The sequence below is a fragment of the Pelecanus crispus genome, chromosome 5, assembly GCF_030463565.1.
Source record: "Pelecanus crispus isolate bPelCri1 chromosome 5, bPelCri1.pri, whole genome shotgun sequence".
Taxonomy (NCBI): Eukaryota; Metazoa; Chordata; class Aves; order Pelecaniformes; family Pelecanidae; genus Pelecanus; species Pelecanus crispus.
In genome coordinates, this window is record NC_134647.1 from 20,337,106 (window position 1) to 20,356,289 (window position 19,184).

The 19,184-nt window shown below is 37.8% G+C and overlaps 1 protein-coding gene and 1 non-coding gene across 2 annotated transcripts in view; both read right to left on the minus strand.

The window, feature by feature from the left end:
- Window positions 1-957: 957 nt before the first annotated feature.
- The window catches only part of KCNH7 (potassium voltage-gated channel subfamily H member 7), a 242,744-nt gene continuing 224,517 nt past the window's right edge, over window positions 958-19,184 (minus strand). The window contains exons 13-16 of the mRNA XM_075710364.1: window positions 13,639-13,890; window positions 6,804-6,972; window positions 2,600-2,792; window positions 958-1,224 (exon numbers count right to left, since the gene is read on the minus strand). Of these exons, the coding sequence (XP_075566479.1) occupies window positions 958-1,224; window positions 2,600-2,792; window positions 6,804-6,972; window positions 13,639-13,890 (881 nt within the window). The remainder of the gene's footprint in view (window positions 1,225-2,599; window positions 2,793-6,803; window positions 6,973-13,638; window positions 13,891-19,184) is intronic.
- Window positions 10,527-10,602, minus strand: TRNAE-UUC (transfer RNA glutamic acid (anticodon UUC)). Its single transcript has one exon. It is a non-coding gene; the product is annotated as a tRNA-Glu (tRNA).

The window sequence follows — 19,184 nt, forward strand, 5'->3', positions numbered from 1 at the left end:
CAGCAAAAACAGATAACTGCAAACAACCACCCTAGTAATTATAAAACAAAAATATGTAAAGTATTTTTTAATTAAACAGATTGTTAATGATTTGTATTGAACAAAAGGAACACAGTCTTCTGTATTATATAGAAATTAGATTTATTGCATTTGATTATGTTTGTGTGACAGATGAAGAATACTTGCCTGCTCATGACAGCTAACTTCTATGATGCAATTTAAAAAAAAAAAAAAAGTACTGGAAACGAATTATTCAGTTAATGCAGTTTTGTGGATGTGACCTGTGGTGATACTTTCCAGCGTGTGACAGAGTTTTCCTGTCTCTTAAAATAGTGCCATACTTCAATTGGTTTGGAAGGAGGCTGGTTTCTCTGTCCTAATTGTTTCAAACCCAGAAGACTTGGTTACCTTATTCTTTTTCTAGATTTAGAATCATTGTGATTTATTGTAAAAAGCTCACTACAAGAAAGATAAATCAATTTTCAAAAGTGAGCTAGAAGAAGATTTTGCTTGAATTTTAGCTTGGTCAGGTAGAAGTTTTTTCTATGTGAATTATTGTAATTGGTCTCGTATTTGCTCTGAAGACATATCCACAATAAAATACTATTTCCATGACAGCAGTAAATGGTAATCTCCATGCAACATAAACTGTAATTTCAGAACATGCATGTTATTTAAAAAAAATAAAAATATAAGGTGCCTTGAGAATGCTGGCAGTTTTACATTTGGAACATACAGTTAGTGTGTGTATTTATATATATTTACATCAGAACTGCCCAACTTTACCTTACAAGCTTCAGATTTAGGAAAATATACAGTACTTTTGCATATAATGGTATATTCCTTGTAGCCCCTGAGTCAAGTATAGAGGATTTAAATAAAAAAAAAAAAAAAAAAAAAGGAAAAACAGCCATTAAAAGCACTTACATTTTTATGTGAAATAATAGTATAAAAGTATTATTTCCCAGGAAGACCAGGATCAGAAACATGCCTATGAAGACTCAAGATTCCTACAGTGCTTAGTGAAGATTCTGGCAAGGAAGGGTGCCTAATTGGCTGGGGACAAGTTTTACAATGCTGTGGGGGACACTCTACAGACTGGTCATGTTCTTGATCTAAAAAAGAAGCCAGGTTGTCTTCTGAGGCTGTGTTAAGATGCACTCCACTTGAGACGGATTCTTTGGATTTAAGTTTTGATTTTTCAAGGTCTAGAAATTCAGGACACTGGAAGGGAAGAGAAGAAACAAGATGGTAATAATTAAATTGGTCTCTTCCAGGCTCTTGTTCTGCTCAAAATTAGCACATTCAGATGGTTGCTGGAAAACCATGTTTTTATTAAGCAGTGTACTGAAATATTTTAAATGGCACTGCATTTGATTTAATGTAATTGAATGCAATTCTGTTGATTAATTGTAGAAGCCTGGATATCTTCTCCCCTCTTCAGACTTGCTCATATGACATCAAGATACACATAGGAAGAGCGCTTTCTCAAGGACTGAATATTCTTGAGGCCTGATCGAAGGGTATGGATTTCAGCGTTCTTGAATTTGCAGTTTTGTTTCAGAACATAAATCTGAAATAGCATCATTCTGAACATTATAACCATTTGGATTCCAGTCTCAGCACTCAGTTCTCCTTCACTTTTAAACTGGGAATTTGTGTGAAGTGTGCAACGCGCCTGCTGATGTTTGCAGAGGGTGGCCATATTTCTGTTCAGACAGAGATATGTGTATATGCTTTGTGCAGGTATATGCACAGTGGGTTTACACTTCTGAAAACTGCTGCTGCGCGTTTGCTGGCCTGATAATCTTTATGCATGCAAACTTTTGCCTCCTTGATGCGTTGGGCTTCCTGTGCCTATATGCGTTCCAGCATACACACAAGGAATCTGACACAGCCAATCACGCTGGATTTACTGGATGCTACGTGACTGATTTGGGATTCCTAGACATGCAGCAGCCTGTTTGGAAATAATATGCCACATCTCTGCCCAGGTTGTTAAATGCCAGAAATCCCAAACAAATTTGGAAAATCATCAAATTTTGCCTGAACAGAACTGGGGTGGAAAACATGTATTGGGAAATGCAGGTGTGTCACAGCTCTGTATGTTCATATTTCCAGCAGTAGCAAGGGACTGGACATAAGACTGGTTTTAGCCCCATATGTGTATAACCACCATGCTGCATCAGCTGGATTTGTTTGGCCTGTATCTTGAGGAAAATATAGTCAGGGTGCTTCTCAGGACCTCATGAATGGGATCTATAGCAGACGCACCCATGCAGGCAGCTCTGATGCTAGGAAAGTGTTTGTGGTTTACAGCCGTGTCTAGTATTTGCCATTTCTGCTAACTTTTGTGAAGAGCATGATAATTAAGTAAATCAGTCTGATTATAAGATCATTGTATGGATCTCTACAACCCAAACAGAAAATGGGGCCTTTGAGACTGGTATCTAAGATACCACTGTAGAGGTGCTAGGTCAAAAAAACAATTTCATGTTCCTTAAACTAGTGAACAAGAACCTAGATTGGTATGCATTTCTCCCATCATAAGCTAAAAAGATCAGCAAACCTCTTTTGATCTTACTGGACATATACATACCTGAGATGAAGGACTGAAACTTCTGTCTGTTTTAATTGATGCTGCAGGCTGAAGCTTTTGTATCACCCGGATTGCTGGCTGTTGACAGTCTGCACCTGCAGTCACCATGCTATAGGCAGGTGGAATGAGTGTTGACTGTCTTTGCAGAAGCTGCAGGATGGTTTGGATATCAGAAGTCATTTGGGATTCAAGCCTAGAGAAGTAACACAAAATCAGTTAACTCATAGTCAGGAATAGGTATGTTTTAACATACTGATTACAGATGCGTTCAAGAGGGATCTTGTGAGACTGAAAGAGTTAATGTATGTTGATGTCTCAGACATTGTGGTGGTTGGTTGATGTCTCAAATGTTGTGGTGAAACAAGTTAAGATCTGCATGGCGACCCCAAACCACAAGTGAGAGGTCGGTTGGTGCAGAGCGTGGGGAGGCGTGTCGGAGGATGCGCAGCTGCGTATTTCTAGTGTGCCACACAACTCACCATACATGGCCAGAGACCATACAGAGTTCATTTGAGAAAGGGTCTCATGACCACCCAAAAGACCCCTCATGACCACCCCCCACAATGACACCTGCACGGAAGATTGAGAACTTTCTGGAACAAGAGCCATATAAATTGTCGAGGGGATAGACTTGATGCAATTGAGAGGCGGAGACGGGCTTATAAAAGACACGACTCTGAGAAAGCCAGGAGTGCACCCACCACTGGAGGATCACCTCATCTATCATCATCATCGCAGGATCCAAAGGTGGTGATAACTCTCTCTCTCTTCCCCCCCTCCCGCCTTCCCTCTTTTCCCTTCCTTCTTAGAATTATTTCAATTAGAACCCACATTGCCTACCACTATGCCGACTGTTACGCTTGCCAAGTTAAGACTGTTTCTATCATCAATAAAGTGCTTAATCGATCATTTGGTGTCGTTTCACCTTAATTTAGCCCAAGGGAATCACAGAACCACCATCATCCCCCCTGGGCAGCCCAGTTTGGATCGTGACAGACCTGCAGCTTATTATTAATAAGGCAAATTATTGCTTGTTGTGACATGACCATGCCTTAAATAGGAAAGGACAGAAGAGGGAGTACTGAGCCCTTCCAAAGCTTGCTGGCTGTCCCTTTCCTTTGCAGAACATATCTACGTGCTTGTCTCTGATCTTTTTGCTACATTAAGAATGAGTTCATTACTGTCTCTTATGTTTGCAACAAAATGTAACACGGGGGACCAGGTCTTTCGTTGAAATTAACTGTAATAAATGTACTCTCTTCATTGTAACTAAATTGATTTGTACTGGCTGAGGATGGGACACTATTTCTGATGCATCTGACAATTAATTCTGACATTCCCAATGCTAATACAATGCACTGAAATAAGCAGAAAACCACATTTGTGTTTTTCTACAGTTAGAAAATGAAAGATGCTTTCAAGATTACTGAAAACAAACCCAACAGCCCCAGTCTCCCCACTGTGAAAATTTATTCAGACTTATTCAGGCCTCAGAATTATAGTCAACATTTCTGATGTTCAAATCTAGTCTCTTTTTATCTTTTTTCCCTTTTCATAAATTTGTATATGACTTCTGAAACACTTGAGCTGCTTATGTTTTTCATACTTACAATTCCATAGCACTGAAGTGATTTTCAAATGGTCTTACAAGATCCATGACAAACTCAGCACTAGGTAGTGCTTATGGTCCCTGTGCAGCTGCTGGAATGCTACAAAACATGCTAGGACAGACTGTAATACAGATATACAGCCTTTTCTATTGCAACTCATCTTCTGACAGACTAAACTAATCTTTGTCAGCAGCCTTTAATGTTGTGAATGTTACTACTTGGGCTCCCTACAGCAGCAGAATTGATCCTATGCTGACAGATTTTTGCTTTCACCAGGTGCTTCACTGTTTGATATTATTTTTTTATCATATTGGAGTTGTCCATTCCTTGTGTCATTTATTTATAAAAGCATCTATGAAATGAATCTGAAAGGTATGCCCAAAGGATATTTAGGATGCTTTTTCTTCCTTTATTGGGAGAAGGTGGTTTTGTGGCATCAGCTCTCATAAAGAAAGGCCCAAGCCCAGAGGTTACAGTCAATCATGTCCTACTCGCCCTCTTGTTCATCTCCCTTGGGTTCTTTGCTACTTGCAAATGTGCTGATCTCACACAAGCATGATGCTGATGCCACAGGGGAAAATACTGCAGCAGCAGCAGCATGCCACCATCTGGAGAACTTCCATCTGCTAAACCTGGGCTTTAACAGCCTAGTGAATAAAAGAGATTTAGCATTGGAGGACTTGCATCAACAATTGTCTTTGGCTTTGAATTAACTCTAAAATTGCTCCCTTCCTTTGTTAGCACTTGATGGGAGTTTCCCAGTACTTCAGATCAAAGAGTACCTCTAGTAGTCTTTATTCACCATCATTGCATAGATAACTTCTCCCTCCTTTCTCCAAAATTTAAAACAAGTCCATGTCATGCCTCCCAAGGATGAACAAACAGAACCTTAGATGCTTGGCCCACAGCCTCCATGAAATTCCCATTGCTTAAAGAGGAGAAACAGAGATAGCTCTAGGGACATATTCCTCGTACAATGGCTTTCCAGCCTTCTATATAATTTAATAATTTGAGCGTTCTGCCAAGCCTCTAACTTGGCATAGAAAAGGTCTGACAGAAGTGACCCTGGTTTTTAGTCCAGCAGGTCAGATCTGACATAGGCGGCACAGAATGTTGTCTTCTGCATTCATAGAAGACCCAGCAAGGCCCAAAATCCTAAAAGCATGAAGAGCTTTAAAAACACGAGAAGAGTTAAAGAATAAAATGATTTAATAAAATCCATAACAATTTAAATCTTAGTTTATCAGCAACAATATTTTCTCACTAAAAAAAATATTGAGAACTTGAGTAAGAATTTGATAAAACTATGGGTAAATTTGAGGTATGACTTCAGTTTCAAGAGCTTAAGATTTCAGGAAATGTAACCCAAAGACTACACACTGTTGATGGGGAACACACAGCTGTTTAGTTATGTGACATTTACAGTTACTTAGATTACTTGACTAGAATTAGAAATTATGGCAATTTAGGCTTACATGTTAAAAATGTCTTTTTAATGTACTATATAGTATTCAGAAATGAAAAATAGTATTGGCTTATGGTAGGTGAAGGAAGCAATATGCAGTTAACCTGGCTTTAAACTGATTGCTAAAATACACAGCACAGAATGCCAATGAAGAGCTAATAAAGTATAATTAGGTCTGAGTGCGTGTCATAGTATTTGTCATGGAAAAATATTGAAAGTGATGGAATTGCAGAGTGAAAATAATAAAAAAGCCACAGACCTGAGCATAGGGCAATTTAAAATTAAGTGAAATTACATGGTAAATTATAGTGTAGGATGGATCAAAATTCTGTAACCATATTTTTAAGATGCTATGAGCTGTGCTGCTTAGCTGGCAGCAGAGTAGTGTATCAGAGAGCAAAAGAGAGAAGGAAGAGACATGTTATTAGCAAAGGTAATAACGGATTCTGACAGAGAAAGCAACTGTTTTCTGTTGTAACAGGTATAAGTATTTTGCCTTTGCATACTCCCATGTCTTACTCGTTATAGAGACAGTTGCAAAATAAGTTAATGCATCAAAAAGGGAATTTGTCTTTTTTAAACTAGGCAGCTGTTTTACTTTGGGTCTTCAGGAAAGAAGAAGTACTTGAGATATTGAAGATACTGAAAATTGTAATTTTGTGGACATGTAAATATCTAGGAATCACTGTTAAGGGAACAGCATTCTGGGTGAGGTGAGATTTAAATTTAACATGCATCACTACAGCTTCTTCATTAAAAAGTTGATCCAAACAGTCAATTGAGGAGAAAGGCTCTTCTGCAAGGCAATTCAGAGTAGCTAATGTGGGTACCTAGAGGTAAAAGTGGCATGAATATTCTGGCAATGAATTAAAAATTTTGTACCCAGCAATCCCAGAATAGGTTTTTTTGAGAATCTGGAAGACTGAACTTAGGTGATATTTAGGGTCCTCAGAATACATATAGACAAAAAAATTATATTCCTGTCAGGCATATTTTTGTACTTTTGAGCTTCTGAAGATCTGAATGCTTTTGGAAACTTCCTGTGCAAATTCATTCCTCCTGTAGCATCGTTAATATCAGTTGTACTCTTTCACACAAATCTTTTTTTTGGTCATATCTCTGTTTTTACCTGTTGAGTTGTTCTTGTAGTAAATCTAATCGATTCTCCACTTCCCCATATATGAAGTCACTTTCAGTTTCACAGATGCCCCATGTAACATGGGGTAACGCTGACTGAGTTGGGGAGTCCTGGTATTCCTGGATCTTTTCCTGCTCCCAGTCTCTTTTATCAGTGATATCTGATGAAAAACAAACCATATAAAAGTATAGTTTCATATACATGATGCTAACATGTATATAACATGTTGGCACCCCTCAAGCATCCCACTTTCTAGTGTTTCTCAAAACCTTGAAAGTGAAATTGGTACACTGGCACACTGCCTTAACAACTTTCTTTGTTTCTTACTACTATTTAAGGAAAGATAAAAGTGGTCACATCCAAAAATTATAAGAGTCTAACCTAACAATGGGAACATGCTAACATTTTGAAGCTGTAGATAAACAAGCAGCTTTGTCTAGTCAGCATCATCAGAGTTCTGCCTCTGAATTGCTTCTATTTCTTTAGTTTTCTTTCTATTATTTTACCAATGAAGTCCCAATTTTTTCAAGGTTTTTTTTTGTTTGTTTTTTGGGTTTTTTTTTAGCAATTCGTTGTTCACTGAAATTAGAATATTTGTTCTAACCTAAGTGCATTAAATGATGTACTTGAATGTCTTTGATGTGTGTTTCAGAGACCTGGCTAAAACCCCTTCTCTTGCCCTTGAATGTGCTATTGAAGTGTATTTACTGTTTAGCTTTTTGGTGTAAAAGGAGGACTTGCTGCATTGCATTTACAGCACTGGGCATGCATTACAGTGCATTGGAATGCCCCCTCTAGAGAAAGTTGCCAGACCTCAGCTAGCTGCCTTTCTTAACGAATAATTGTAGCACTGCTTGTCTTAACAAGGTTGGTGAAGTGTAATATGTTTTATGTGAGACAGAGGCCATTTAATGCAGCTCGTACTGCTTGCAAAGGGATACTGGTTATTATTTTGAAAAAAGAAATTAATTTTCATTGCTGTAGATTTTAGCATCACTAGTCTCCAACCCAACCCTTACATCATAGTGTAAAGCATGTCTCAGAAGCTCTTACAGTACTGTGGGGTGAAAGGTGCCAGTTCATTTTGTTTAATAATTTGTGAATCCTAAAAGAATGAAATATTCAACGTTGCTGGGTCAGTCAGAGATCACTTTAATAATAAATGAAGCTTCATAGTAAATAACAATTCTTTTTTTTTTTAGGGCCCAATTGCATAATTATGATCTCACTTCAGAGTTTCAGCTAGCGTGCTGAATTTAGTTCCCCTTCTAATCCTTATGTATTGTATATACAATTTATAAAGCATATAGAAACATACTCTTTATATAAGCCATTTATATTTATTTATTTATCTCCAGCCCTTTGTAAAAAAAATGATAATAACTATACTCCAGGCCCCACCTTATACCTGCTGTGCCCAAATTCCATCCCACTTGTCCCTCCAAGTTCTTGGATCTCTGTGATCAAACACTGCACCTTATCACCCAAACAGAACTCAGGGGCATTCCTTCCTTTTACTTGGATTTCTCATTTGAGCTATTTCTCCTTCCTCTTTCAATCTGCTTAATTTACACCTCTGTGCATTTATTGATTAGTCTACATTCCTGGCTCTAGGGTGTTTCTCCTGTTCACCAGGCTGGTGAAAGGTTACAAATCATTTATCATAAGATATATTAGTTGCACATACCCTTATCTGATATAGAATGAAGATCTTGCTGTGAGTTTTGCAGAAGCTGCAGGTGACATATTTAGGATGAACAGTGCTTTTTCTACATTTACCCTCACCCCCCCCACCCCACCCCCTCCCCCCCCCCCGCCTCAAGCCTTTGTTACTTTCAGTGAATCTGTTGTCACACAATCAGTCAAAAATTGCTCAGTACCACTCAGATTCTCCTCTTCTGTGATAAAAAAGGCTGTTACAACTTTAACATCTGTTCAGTACAACTCCCATTAGGGTTGTATTTGTAATTATTTAACTACATGAAGTTACAGAATGTATTGAAAGTTCTTCCTGTGCTCAGACTGCTGCTTCAACATACAGCTGGACAAAATCCTTGACTGCTTTTAAAGCATCAGCCTCTGTTGTATGAGCAGTTGGATTTGAATCCCACATCCCCCAGTAGTCCCTGAATGGTTTCTCAGAGCTTCTCCTAACACTTCTCTTGGCACTGCATGCTGATAACTCAGCATAGGTTGCATTCGTTTTCACACTTGTGAAGTTTTTCTAAACAACCATAGTAGCCAGAGCCATGTTTGAAAGAAAAGAGATAAGAACACAGTGTGGGTGACGTGAGAGATTTGTCCAAATACTATTAGGTAATCCTTTTCAAACACATCTTGGAGCAGCGTTGCTCTAAGTAAAGAAATTTAAAGAAAAAAAAAAAAATTCTTGCTCAGATTTAGTATTTCAAGCAGATTTAGCCAGGAAGGAGAGCTCTCACTACGTGACTCCAAGTGGAGACGGAAACTTGCTTCTCATTTTTATCAGAGTAAGGTGCTTACTGCATTGTCTGATCTTTGGTTAGCAGGTGGTAGAAGGTTTCCTGGAACTGTAGAGAGTGCTTGAATTTCATGTGACATGACCTATTACTGATTTTATGCACTGAGAAGAAGGAAGGGGAAAGAGATTTCATCTTGGCTGCACAGAAACCTGTTCAGCTTCTCAACCGCTTAAGCCAACAGAAGGAAGGAGGAAAACAGTGTCAGAGAAACATGTAATTTGTTTTTGGCAGGCACACATGGCACAATTTGCAATGTCCAAGGAAGTTGGAAAGCTCTCAGCTAAGTAAAGGGAGCAGACTATGACAAATTCAGGGGTAACATTTTAAACTGTGGGTGTGGGTGCAATGGATGTTGTAAATCCAGTGGATTTACTTTTAAGCAGTGAATTTCAGAGGTAGAAACCAAAAATATAGACCATACATTTCACTGCTTTTTAATGTCCTGTAAAAACCGAGTTGTTGGCTATTTTACACAATAAATCATTCAATAAAATCACATATTTTTCAATGCCGTGAATTATCCCAGGGAAATTAGAGCGGGTTTTTGTCCTAGAATATATATTTGTAGACTACTACAATAAACATTTAATTTGTGACAAAGCAAATGAATTGGCACTGTGCTGGTTTTGGCCGGGATGGAGTTAATTTCTTCATACAAGCTAGTACGGGGCTATGTTTTGGATTTGTGCTGAAAACAGTGCTGATAACATATAGGGATGTTTCAGTTACTGCTGAGCAGCGCTTACACAGAGTCAAGGCCTTTTCTGCTTCTCACCCCACCCCGCCAGTGAGTAAGCTGGGGGTGCACAAGAAGTTGGGAGGGGACACAGCTGGGACAGCTGACCCCAGCTGACCAAAGGGATATTCCACACCATATGACGTCATGCTCAGCATATAAAGCAGGGGAAGAAGAAGGAAGGGGGGCACATTTGGAGTGATGGCGTTTGTCTTCCCAAGTAAACATTATGCGTGATGGAGCCCTGCTTTCCTGGAGATGGTTGAACACCTGCCTGCTGATGGGAAGTAGCGAATGAATTCCTTGTTTTGCTTTGCTTGCATGCATAGCTTTTGCTTTCCCTATTAAACTGTCTTTATCTCAACCCACAAGTTTTCTCACTTTTCTGATTCTCTCCCCCGTCCCACCAGGGGGAAGTGAGCGAGCAGCTGTGTGGTGCTTAGTTGCTGGGTGGGGTTAAACCACAACAGTCCTTTTTGGCCCCCAACATGGGGCATGAACCCATGACCCTGAGATTGAAAATCTCATGCTCTACCAACTGAGCTAGCCGTGCACAGGCACTGTGGCTACTCAAACCCTGGTGACAGGCAGTGCAGCTGAACCTTAAACAGCTGTCCACCCTTGCCCGGTCTCTCGGAGGACCCTTCTGTTGTGGGGCTGTTGAGGGTCAAAGAACTACAGGTGCCAATTGCCACCACAACGGTGCACCGGTGGCAATATCACACCAACCGACTCCCTGATTCCCATCCATAAGCTGATTCACTGACTGGAAAGCCAAGGAGTGATCAGCAAGACTACACTGAGAGCAATGGGTGGTGGGACATTCAAACACTGGAATGCACATTTAGCAAAAGCCACCTGGTTAGTCAACATGAGGGGATCTGCCAATCGAGCTGGCCCTTCCCAGTCAAAACTTTTACCTACTCTAGAAGGGGATAAAGTCCCTGTAGTGCACATTAAAAATATGCTGGATAAGACAGTCTGGGTTATTCCTGCCTCGGGCAAAGGCAAACCCATTTATGGGATTGCTTTTGCTCAAGGACCTGGGTGCACTTGGTGGGTGATGCAGGAGGATGGCCAAGTCCCATGTGTACCTCAAGGGTATTTGATTTTGGGTGAAAATAGCCAATGAACTGAATTGTATGATGTTAATTGCTATATGATACTGTATGTCATCACTTCTATGGTTGCTATATGCCATATCGATGGTATTACAGTAAGAATCACCCAGATTAATGAAGAATAAACTTTGATGAAACAGAGCAAAGTGCAGCAGTAATGGAATCGGAACTGGCTTCAGCATGCAACAATCCAACACCACACACCATCTCCCCTGCCCTGAAAGACTGTTATGATGGATGGAGCCCAAAGTCATGGACTAAATGAACTCAATGGACATTTTATAGGGATGTCCCATAGACTAAGGGAATGATATCTGTGTGTATACACAGAGGAGGGAGGGTGAGTGAGTGGCTGTGTGTTGCTTAGTTGCTGACTGGGGTTAAACCACGACAGGCACTCAAATTATAAAGTAAGTTTATACACTATAAGCAACTTAATACATTATAAGATATGGTATTGTACTGTTCTAAGCATCTTTTCAAGTACTTCCACATACACACACACACACACACACACACACAAGAACCAAACCACAAAAAACAGAAAAACCCAACAGCAGTTACAACTTTACAACAAACTATGTTCTTCCAGGGCTTGAAGAATCCTAGACTGAGAACTAGATCAATAAATGTATAACTTGGTTCACTTGAACAATTCAAGAATCAATTTTATAGCTCAAATAATGACCAAGTGAAAATATAAACCAACATTTTTTCTGCAATATATAGATTATCAACTATGGGAAAATTATCAGATCTTCTCAATAAAGCTCTATGTTTTAATGTTACAAGTTACATTTCAGGATTATGAGAGAGAAGTTTATGCAGTTTCTGCCCACATTATCCAATGCATTATTAATAGTCTTTCCATTCATCAACAGTAATGACCAAAGCTTAAAACAAAATTAAAGATAATTAAATATGTATCGGTCACAGGGGTAATGAATTGTGCATTTGTATTCAAGAATTATATGTGGATTATAAACATACATACAAGCAGAGCTTATTTCAAAATTTCATTATGTTTGTAACTACTTTCATGGTAAATTATAACCAATCTCTAATTAATAGCAGGAGTAAGAATTTAGTTTAAAACATGTATCAGTCAAAGCAGATCCTGTTTTATTGACCTTGAAGTTTTTATGAAAGTTGCAAGAAAGGTAATGAGCTTTCACACACATTACCAGAAGTGCTAGATTACAAAGTGGAAAAAAAATGTGGTCTTAATCAAAATATGTAACCTTTAGACATGCTAAATTTAGCTCAAATAAAATCTGTGATAGGTTGCCTTGGAAAACGTTGCTATAGCTGCAAGGACACATTTCTGGCTATTGGTAGTGGAAAGGTAAGCTTTCACATCGCAGTATGTATGCAACAAGTTTATGTGGTGTAGATTTATATAGCCCTAGCCTGAGGACACCAGACTTTACATATTCACATCTTTGAAATGTAAAAAATACATTGTTTGGTCTGATTAATCACTAGGATTGTTTAGCCTAAAAGCCTAAAGTTTATGAATGATGGTTAAATGGTTAAATTTCCTCAATGGAAACAAACTGCTGGGGAAAACAGCATTAAACAGTAAATATGTAATTCTTCCCTTCAGACTGAAACAATTACAAACGAACTTTCAGCAATATTTAACTTGTATACTAATCTGTGGCTTTTCATTAATTTCCCTTCACGTCACTGAGAAAATTAATATTTTAGTATATTAGATGTAATTTTAATTATGTGATTTAACTCTACGTAGAATTAACTGAGATTGCTTAATAGTTTTTGATCATTTGTCATACACAAAATGCCAAATCTTTGTTCTTATGTTGTACTTGTGGAAGTCAGGATTTGGTCTGTGTGATGTAATGGCAATCCTTTTAACCAACACGTGCAGCAAAATGGGATAGCATTCTTTCAAGCTATTATGATTTTTTTTCACTTAATTTTAGTTGTGCCTTGTCAATATAGAGAATGAAACTAATTACCTGAAAACATTTTTTTTGTGTGCATGTGCAACCATCACTAGGTTTATCTAGCTCTCATTATCTAGGATTTTTTATTGTCACCCAACCCTGGCATATCAAACGCCCTTTGAGGGATTCTTTATTGCTTTGAGTGATGTTTTCATCCATTGGCACTCAATGAAGGCCAGCACCAGTTGACAGTTTTAAAGAGTTTGTTTAAATGACTTTCCTAAGGCAGTTCAGTTACAAGATGATTTATTAACAAAGCCTGGAATAGCCTTTTGGCAGTTCTGTAATCCAATCCCACAGCCAGTGTATTAAACTACATTAATCCTTTTGAGAAATAATAATTTTTTATCTAAAACATTTTTTCTTTTTAACCTTTTAGGAAACACAAAAGTAAATATTATGTAAAGAATCGATAGATCATCCAAAAAATGATTTTTGATAACTAGACTAAAAAAAGTTGTCTACTCAAACTGTACAAAATAGCTTCAGCTAGATTACCTTTGCAAGAATTGCTTCTTTTGTTGATAAGAATTTCTTCTGTGGCATGACCCATTTCTTCAAAGTCCACCTCTGTGGTTTTCTCTGTAACAGATGGGTAATCGGCTACCCCAGAGAACAGGGGCTTTTGCTCATCTTCAATGGAGGACACAAAAGATGATGACCCACTTTTTTTCTCCTCGAAGTGTTTCTTAATAGATTGATAGTATCTGGTGGTGTCCCCTGAGGGTTCAGGATCACACTGATCATTCTCTTTGAAATAATCTGTTAAACAGAAATAATTGTGTACAATAATATGCCATTCATGAAATTGTGTTCTGGTTTGTTCTGGTCTGAGAATGGAGATGACTATTTTATCAGTTAGAAACTGTCTATTAGAATAAATTACTTTAAAACCTTTTTTGATTCCTGTATCAGAGGAGATTCATATTTCTTTTGAAGTCCTAGAAGACATTTGCATGTATGTAGTAAGGATTCATAGTCCCTAAACCGTAACTCATTATGCAAAAACTTGCTTATATCAAAACAGCAAAGGTTTTATCCAACACAGCCCTCTTGCTTACTTACTGTTTTTTCCTGGTGAGGATAAGATTTAAGAAAGCCTTATATTCCAAAGTTAAAAAAAAATAATTTATTATATCATTCCCTCTTCTGATTTCTCACATTCTTGGGCATTTCTCACAGTCTTGACAGGCTATCATGGATGTCAGACTCAGTATCAGAACTACCCATCTAAGTTATGGTCACATAAGAGCATCTTTGCTGATTACTCTTTTCCCAGAAAAGGCAAATATATTAATCAACCTCTCAACCTCAAAATGTCTGGGTCCACCTAAATAGAGAGCGTATTTCTCCATGCTGATTACTGTCAAACCTATATTTAGGATTGATATGGTAGAGAGAAATCCTACTGGTACAAAAAGAAGGGAGTTACTCGTCTGTCTTTGTGGGATCATCTCAAAACAACTTTCCAAAGTAGCCCAGATTCCTTGGCCTTTAGAATTAATTGCAATTCTCTGAACATCCAGTCTTTTGAATAAGAAAAGCACACAACATGCTGTGATATATATGGTAGCAGAATACCAATCAAGTTGAGAATGAATCTTTCATTAATCACATTCAAGGTCTGTAGTGAGGAACAGCAGATTCAGCCCTCTTAAGAAGTGGCAAATAAAACTAGATTTAAAGCAGATGCCTTTAAAAACACGTTGTAAAAATTAAATAGGATTTAAGCCCAAGAATGATCATTTATGAATATAGAGAACTCCTGATCTCTTCTCAGCATAAACTTGAAGCTAATTTCCAGTTCAATATTTGGTCTTACCTATTTTTAACTGAAATGTCAAGATAATTCCAGTTCTGCTATTTATTTAAAACACATTTTAGCAGGGTAGTCTCAACAACATATAAATACTGTAACTAGTTTGCATTAACTTCCTGGGAAGACAGCACGATTTCCCATCTGCTTTGTGTTAATTACTAATCAGCATAGCTCTGGAATGTCTGTTGTCTTTACAGCCTACAGCAGTGGTTAATATAACATTTAGTATATCCCCTAGGTTTCTTCTCTGTTTTCTGGTCACTATAAGGAAATGAAATTGTGGCCTCATCTAGTCCTCTTTATCTGTGCATAAAGACAACGCAGTATCTGTACAGGGCACTCTGCAGGAGTCCAGACGCTTGTGAGCAGTGAGGGCAGGTAATGGTGAACAAAATAAAACCAATACTAAAGCAGGCCTCCTGTAACCATACCCTCTAGAGTCTCCAAGGGCAACTAACACAACTCTGGACTGAAGTGACTTTATTTGGCTTCTCTTAAGCAGGATTACTAGCTGTAAGTGATACTAGTGATACTCTGATACTGTGAAGGCATCAACACAAATGCAAATGGCCCGGCAGTGTAAAGCTCTTGGGGGATGCTCAGACTGGAGAGTCAAGTACCATGTTCTCTGCAATCCCATCTCCAAAATAGTACAAAAACAAAAGAAAGCTTCATAAGAAAATTCTAATGTACATGTCTCCCATGGCTTTTCTTGTGGGAATATATGGTGAAATACATACAGTTACGCTACAGTAAATTGTCTTAATTACTTGCTGCTTGACTGACTTCAATCTGTGAAAAAGACCTAATGAAAGCTTGAAATTGCCATTTTTTTAGGGCATTTTTTAATGTTCATGGGATTTTGTGCACTAATGGTAGCTGTAATGAGCAGCCTGTGGAATACAAATCAATCAGTGGACTAATTTTAAGAGGAGATCATTGAGACTCTAATGAAAAAAATTGTATAGCAGCTGAAGTATAGCAGACTGTCTTATCTGTGATATTCATAGAATACTAAAATATCTAGAAATAAGAAGCCGGATTCTGCTAACAATTACACTGCTGTAAAACCAGGTAATTCAATAGATATCCCTGCATTTGGTTTCCATCTATATCAGAACAACATAACACTCACTTCCAAATGCTGTCCAGGTATAATGAACGCACTGGCATTAGAAGTGAAGTGGAGATCTGTTGAATGGAGGGTTCTGCCTATTGAAATCAAGGAAGATTTGTTCATCAGCTGATCTGTTTCAAAATATGCACCTTTGTCTTTACTGCTGTCACTTTACATGCTAGCCATCTGGCTACATTCAGACAGTCAAAAGTTGTTCTCCTTTTAAAAGACTCTTATTTAATGCTAAAGATTCTTCTGTCTGGAGAACAATCCTATGATACTCTGCACCTAGAGTAGGTATTAAAATGGAAACTGCATTTTTTATTTGGCTCTTCAGGACCTGATGATGATGCAAGGTCTGTACCTCAGCTCAACAGCTTAGCAGTGCCTCTGTAGCTCAGTGGAAATATGTTAAAAATTCCATCTAGGTAGTGCTTTATTCAGAGTGTGAATTTCTCCAATTTCTGCTTCCTTTTGTAATGAAATCCAGTCATTGGTTTGGAATGAATTTTCCAGGAGAGAAGAGTTTTCTATCTGTGTATGTGTATGTATGGATAAGTTTGCTTTCTATCACACAGACTCGAGGTTTCAAAAGGTTTCTCTTCTCCTTTCTCTTCTGTTTCCAAAATAAATGCAAACATTAAAAAATCCCCCTCATCCTAGTGCTTCCTCCTTCCTTTTCTAGTAAGACAAGTTTCACTCCCTAATTCTGATTGCTAGAAACTGTTTTGCTGAAGATTATTATTTTGTAACTTCCTGCTTTACCAAACATGTACATTTATTGTTATTAATTGTTATGTGTTTTGGGTGCCTGCCAAGTTTACAGGCAATGTCCTCTGACATTTACTGTCTGGAAATTCCAAAATATGCATAGTAATTATCAGAAGGTTTGTGTCCAGCTTTTCATGCTTGCACTGGCAAAGGAAGGTAAGAAATGGGGTTTTCACGAGGGCAATGAAATATAGCTATGACATAGACTCACGAAAATACTGGCATAAAATCCAGCTTGGTGGGATGGTTACCAGAGATCAAACAAATTTCTTTTGTGTGCCATGGTCAGCCTGTAGTATTGAAGTTTTGCATTATTCAGACAGTGGCAGTCTGCATATTTTCTCTTAACATATTAGTCTGCTGCAAACAATATTGGTGAAAGTGTCGGTAATATATAACATGTGGAGCAGCATTGTTTAATACTACTGTAATTTCATTAACTGGAATTTGTCATACTTAATCAGACTAACTATGTAGCCTAGTGTTTCAGAAGGTGGCAAGTTTTCACTCCCTTTCCAGCCATCCAATAAAAAGTCCCATAATATGCCTAGACAAATTCAATTTTGTGCAGGAAATGAGGTGAATGACTTCCTCACCCCCAGAGAAAGCAATTTATATCCCAAACCATAAAACAGATAATCCTTATCATTAACATGATCTGCATAAATATAAATCTGTTCAGCAGACATGACATCTTCCCTTTCCTTTGAAAAAAACCTACCATATTACTTTACGCTACACCAAGTGCGTCCCTTGGTAAGGAGAAATGCACACTGTGACTTGGAAGGAGGGATGGTTGATTGCTCAAACGGTCTGCAGATCTTCATATTCCCAGCAAGTATTTTGGTTCAACTGTTATTAGCTCTTTCTTATGTGATATTCACAAATATTCCTGTGGTGGTCAATCTGTCTTTCCTACATATGAACAAAAGATTTGCTAGTCATCATGACTATTTGTTATCTGTTCTTTAATTTAAAAAAGTCAGTTACCTTGTCAGAGAGCAGAAAAATGCCTTATGTGCCCACCCATGCAACACAGGCACCAAATATTTGGAATGAAGTCAGTGACCAAGCATTTCAGATACAGTACCACAAACAGGGTTGAAAAAGTAAAAATCTCAAAGATGTAAAAAAATGAAAAGCTATTGATACATAATTTGAACACTGATGTTCAAACCATGCCTATTTTCCACTATATAGATGGGGAGCAGCATAAAATCAGTCAGGGAAAATGGTAATCCTAATTCCTGCAATAACTGCTTTTCACTTTGTGGTGTAAAAACAATATAAACAATACATAGTATTTATGTAATATAAAAAAATACTGGTACTGTGTAGCAGGACCAATATATAATGAGGGGTGATTCCAGAGAAATCTACTCAAGTTGTTCTGCGGGCTAAACTATTCTGTAGAATGCCAATCAGGAACTTTAGGATTATTAAACTACTAATTAAAATGCTCCTAATTCTTTTTCCTTGCTGTTTGCTTCGTACTTAGTTGAATGTGACTGGTATGCTAAATATAACTGAGTGCCTTCTGATAGACTAGGTAACGGAAATATATCAAAACGGCGGAAGCTGACTGCTTGTGAAAATGAAAACTAAGAGCAGCCCAGTGTCCATCCATTCAGTAGATAACTTGCTATGGTGAAGATATAAATTTTTGCTATATTTTTCATATATCTAAGAAAAAAAGAAAAAAGTTAAAGTAATTTGTATTCCTTTAAGATATATTACTATAACAATGAAATCCACAGGCAAGATATCTGACACTTTTGTTCCTGTTGCCATCTTTTCTTTGACTTGGGTCTTTCAGATTGGGTCTCTTAACCCAATCTGCAATTAATATTTTCTTGAAAATTATGTTCATACAGGACATTCCAATGACAGACTTCAGAATGGATTTTTAACTCATAAATTCTATTACCTGTTCATTGCTTAATTTTAGTGAATTTCAAATCTTCAGAGAGAAAACTGTACTGATTTGCAAACAGTCTTACAGGAAACAGTATGAAGAACTCTAGTGGATATATTTTCCAATGGGAGGACATGATCCCCACAATCTTTACAAATACACGATAAGCAATAGATAAAATTCTGGACTTCATTTTGTGTGCAACATTTGAAATTAGACCTACTCCACCTTTGCTACCAGAAAATTTGTCTGAAAAATTATTTTGGCCTTGTCTATAGAGATATTTAACCCTTCTCAAACACCAGAAAGTACTGTAACTTACCCTGAATTCACTTAAACAAACCTAAGACATTTATAAATCTTGAATTCTAGTGCTTGAGCTCTTGTCTCTCAGAATCAACTTGGCCTACACTCAGCCTCAG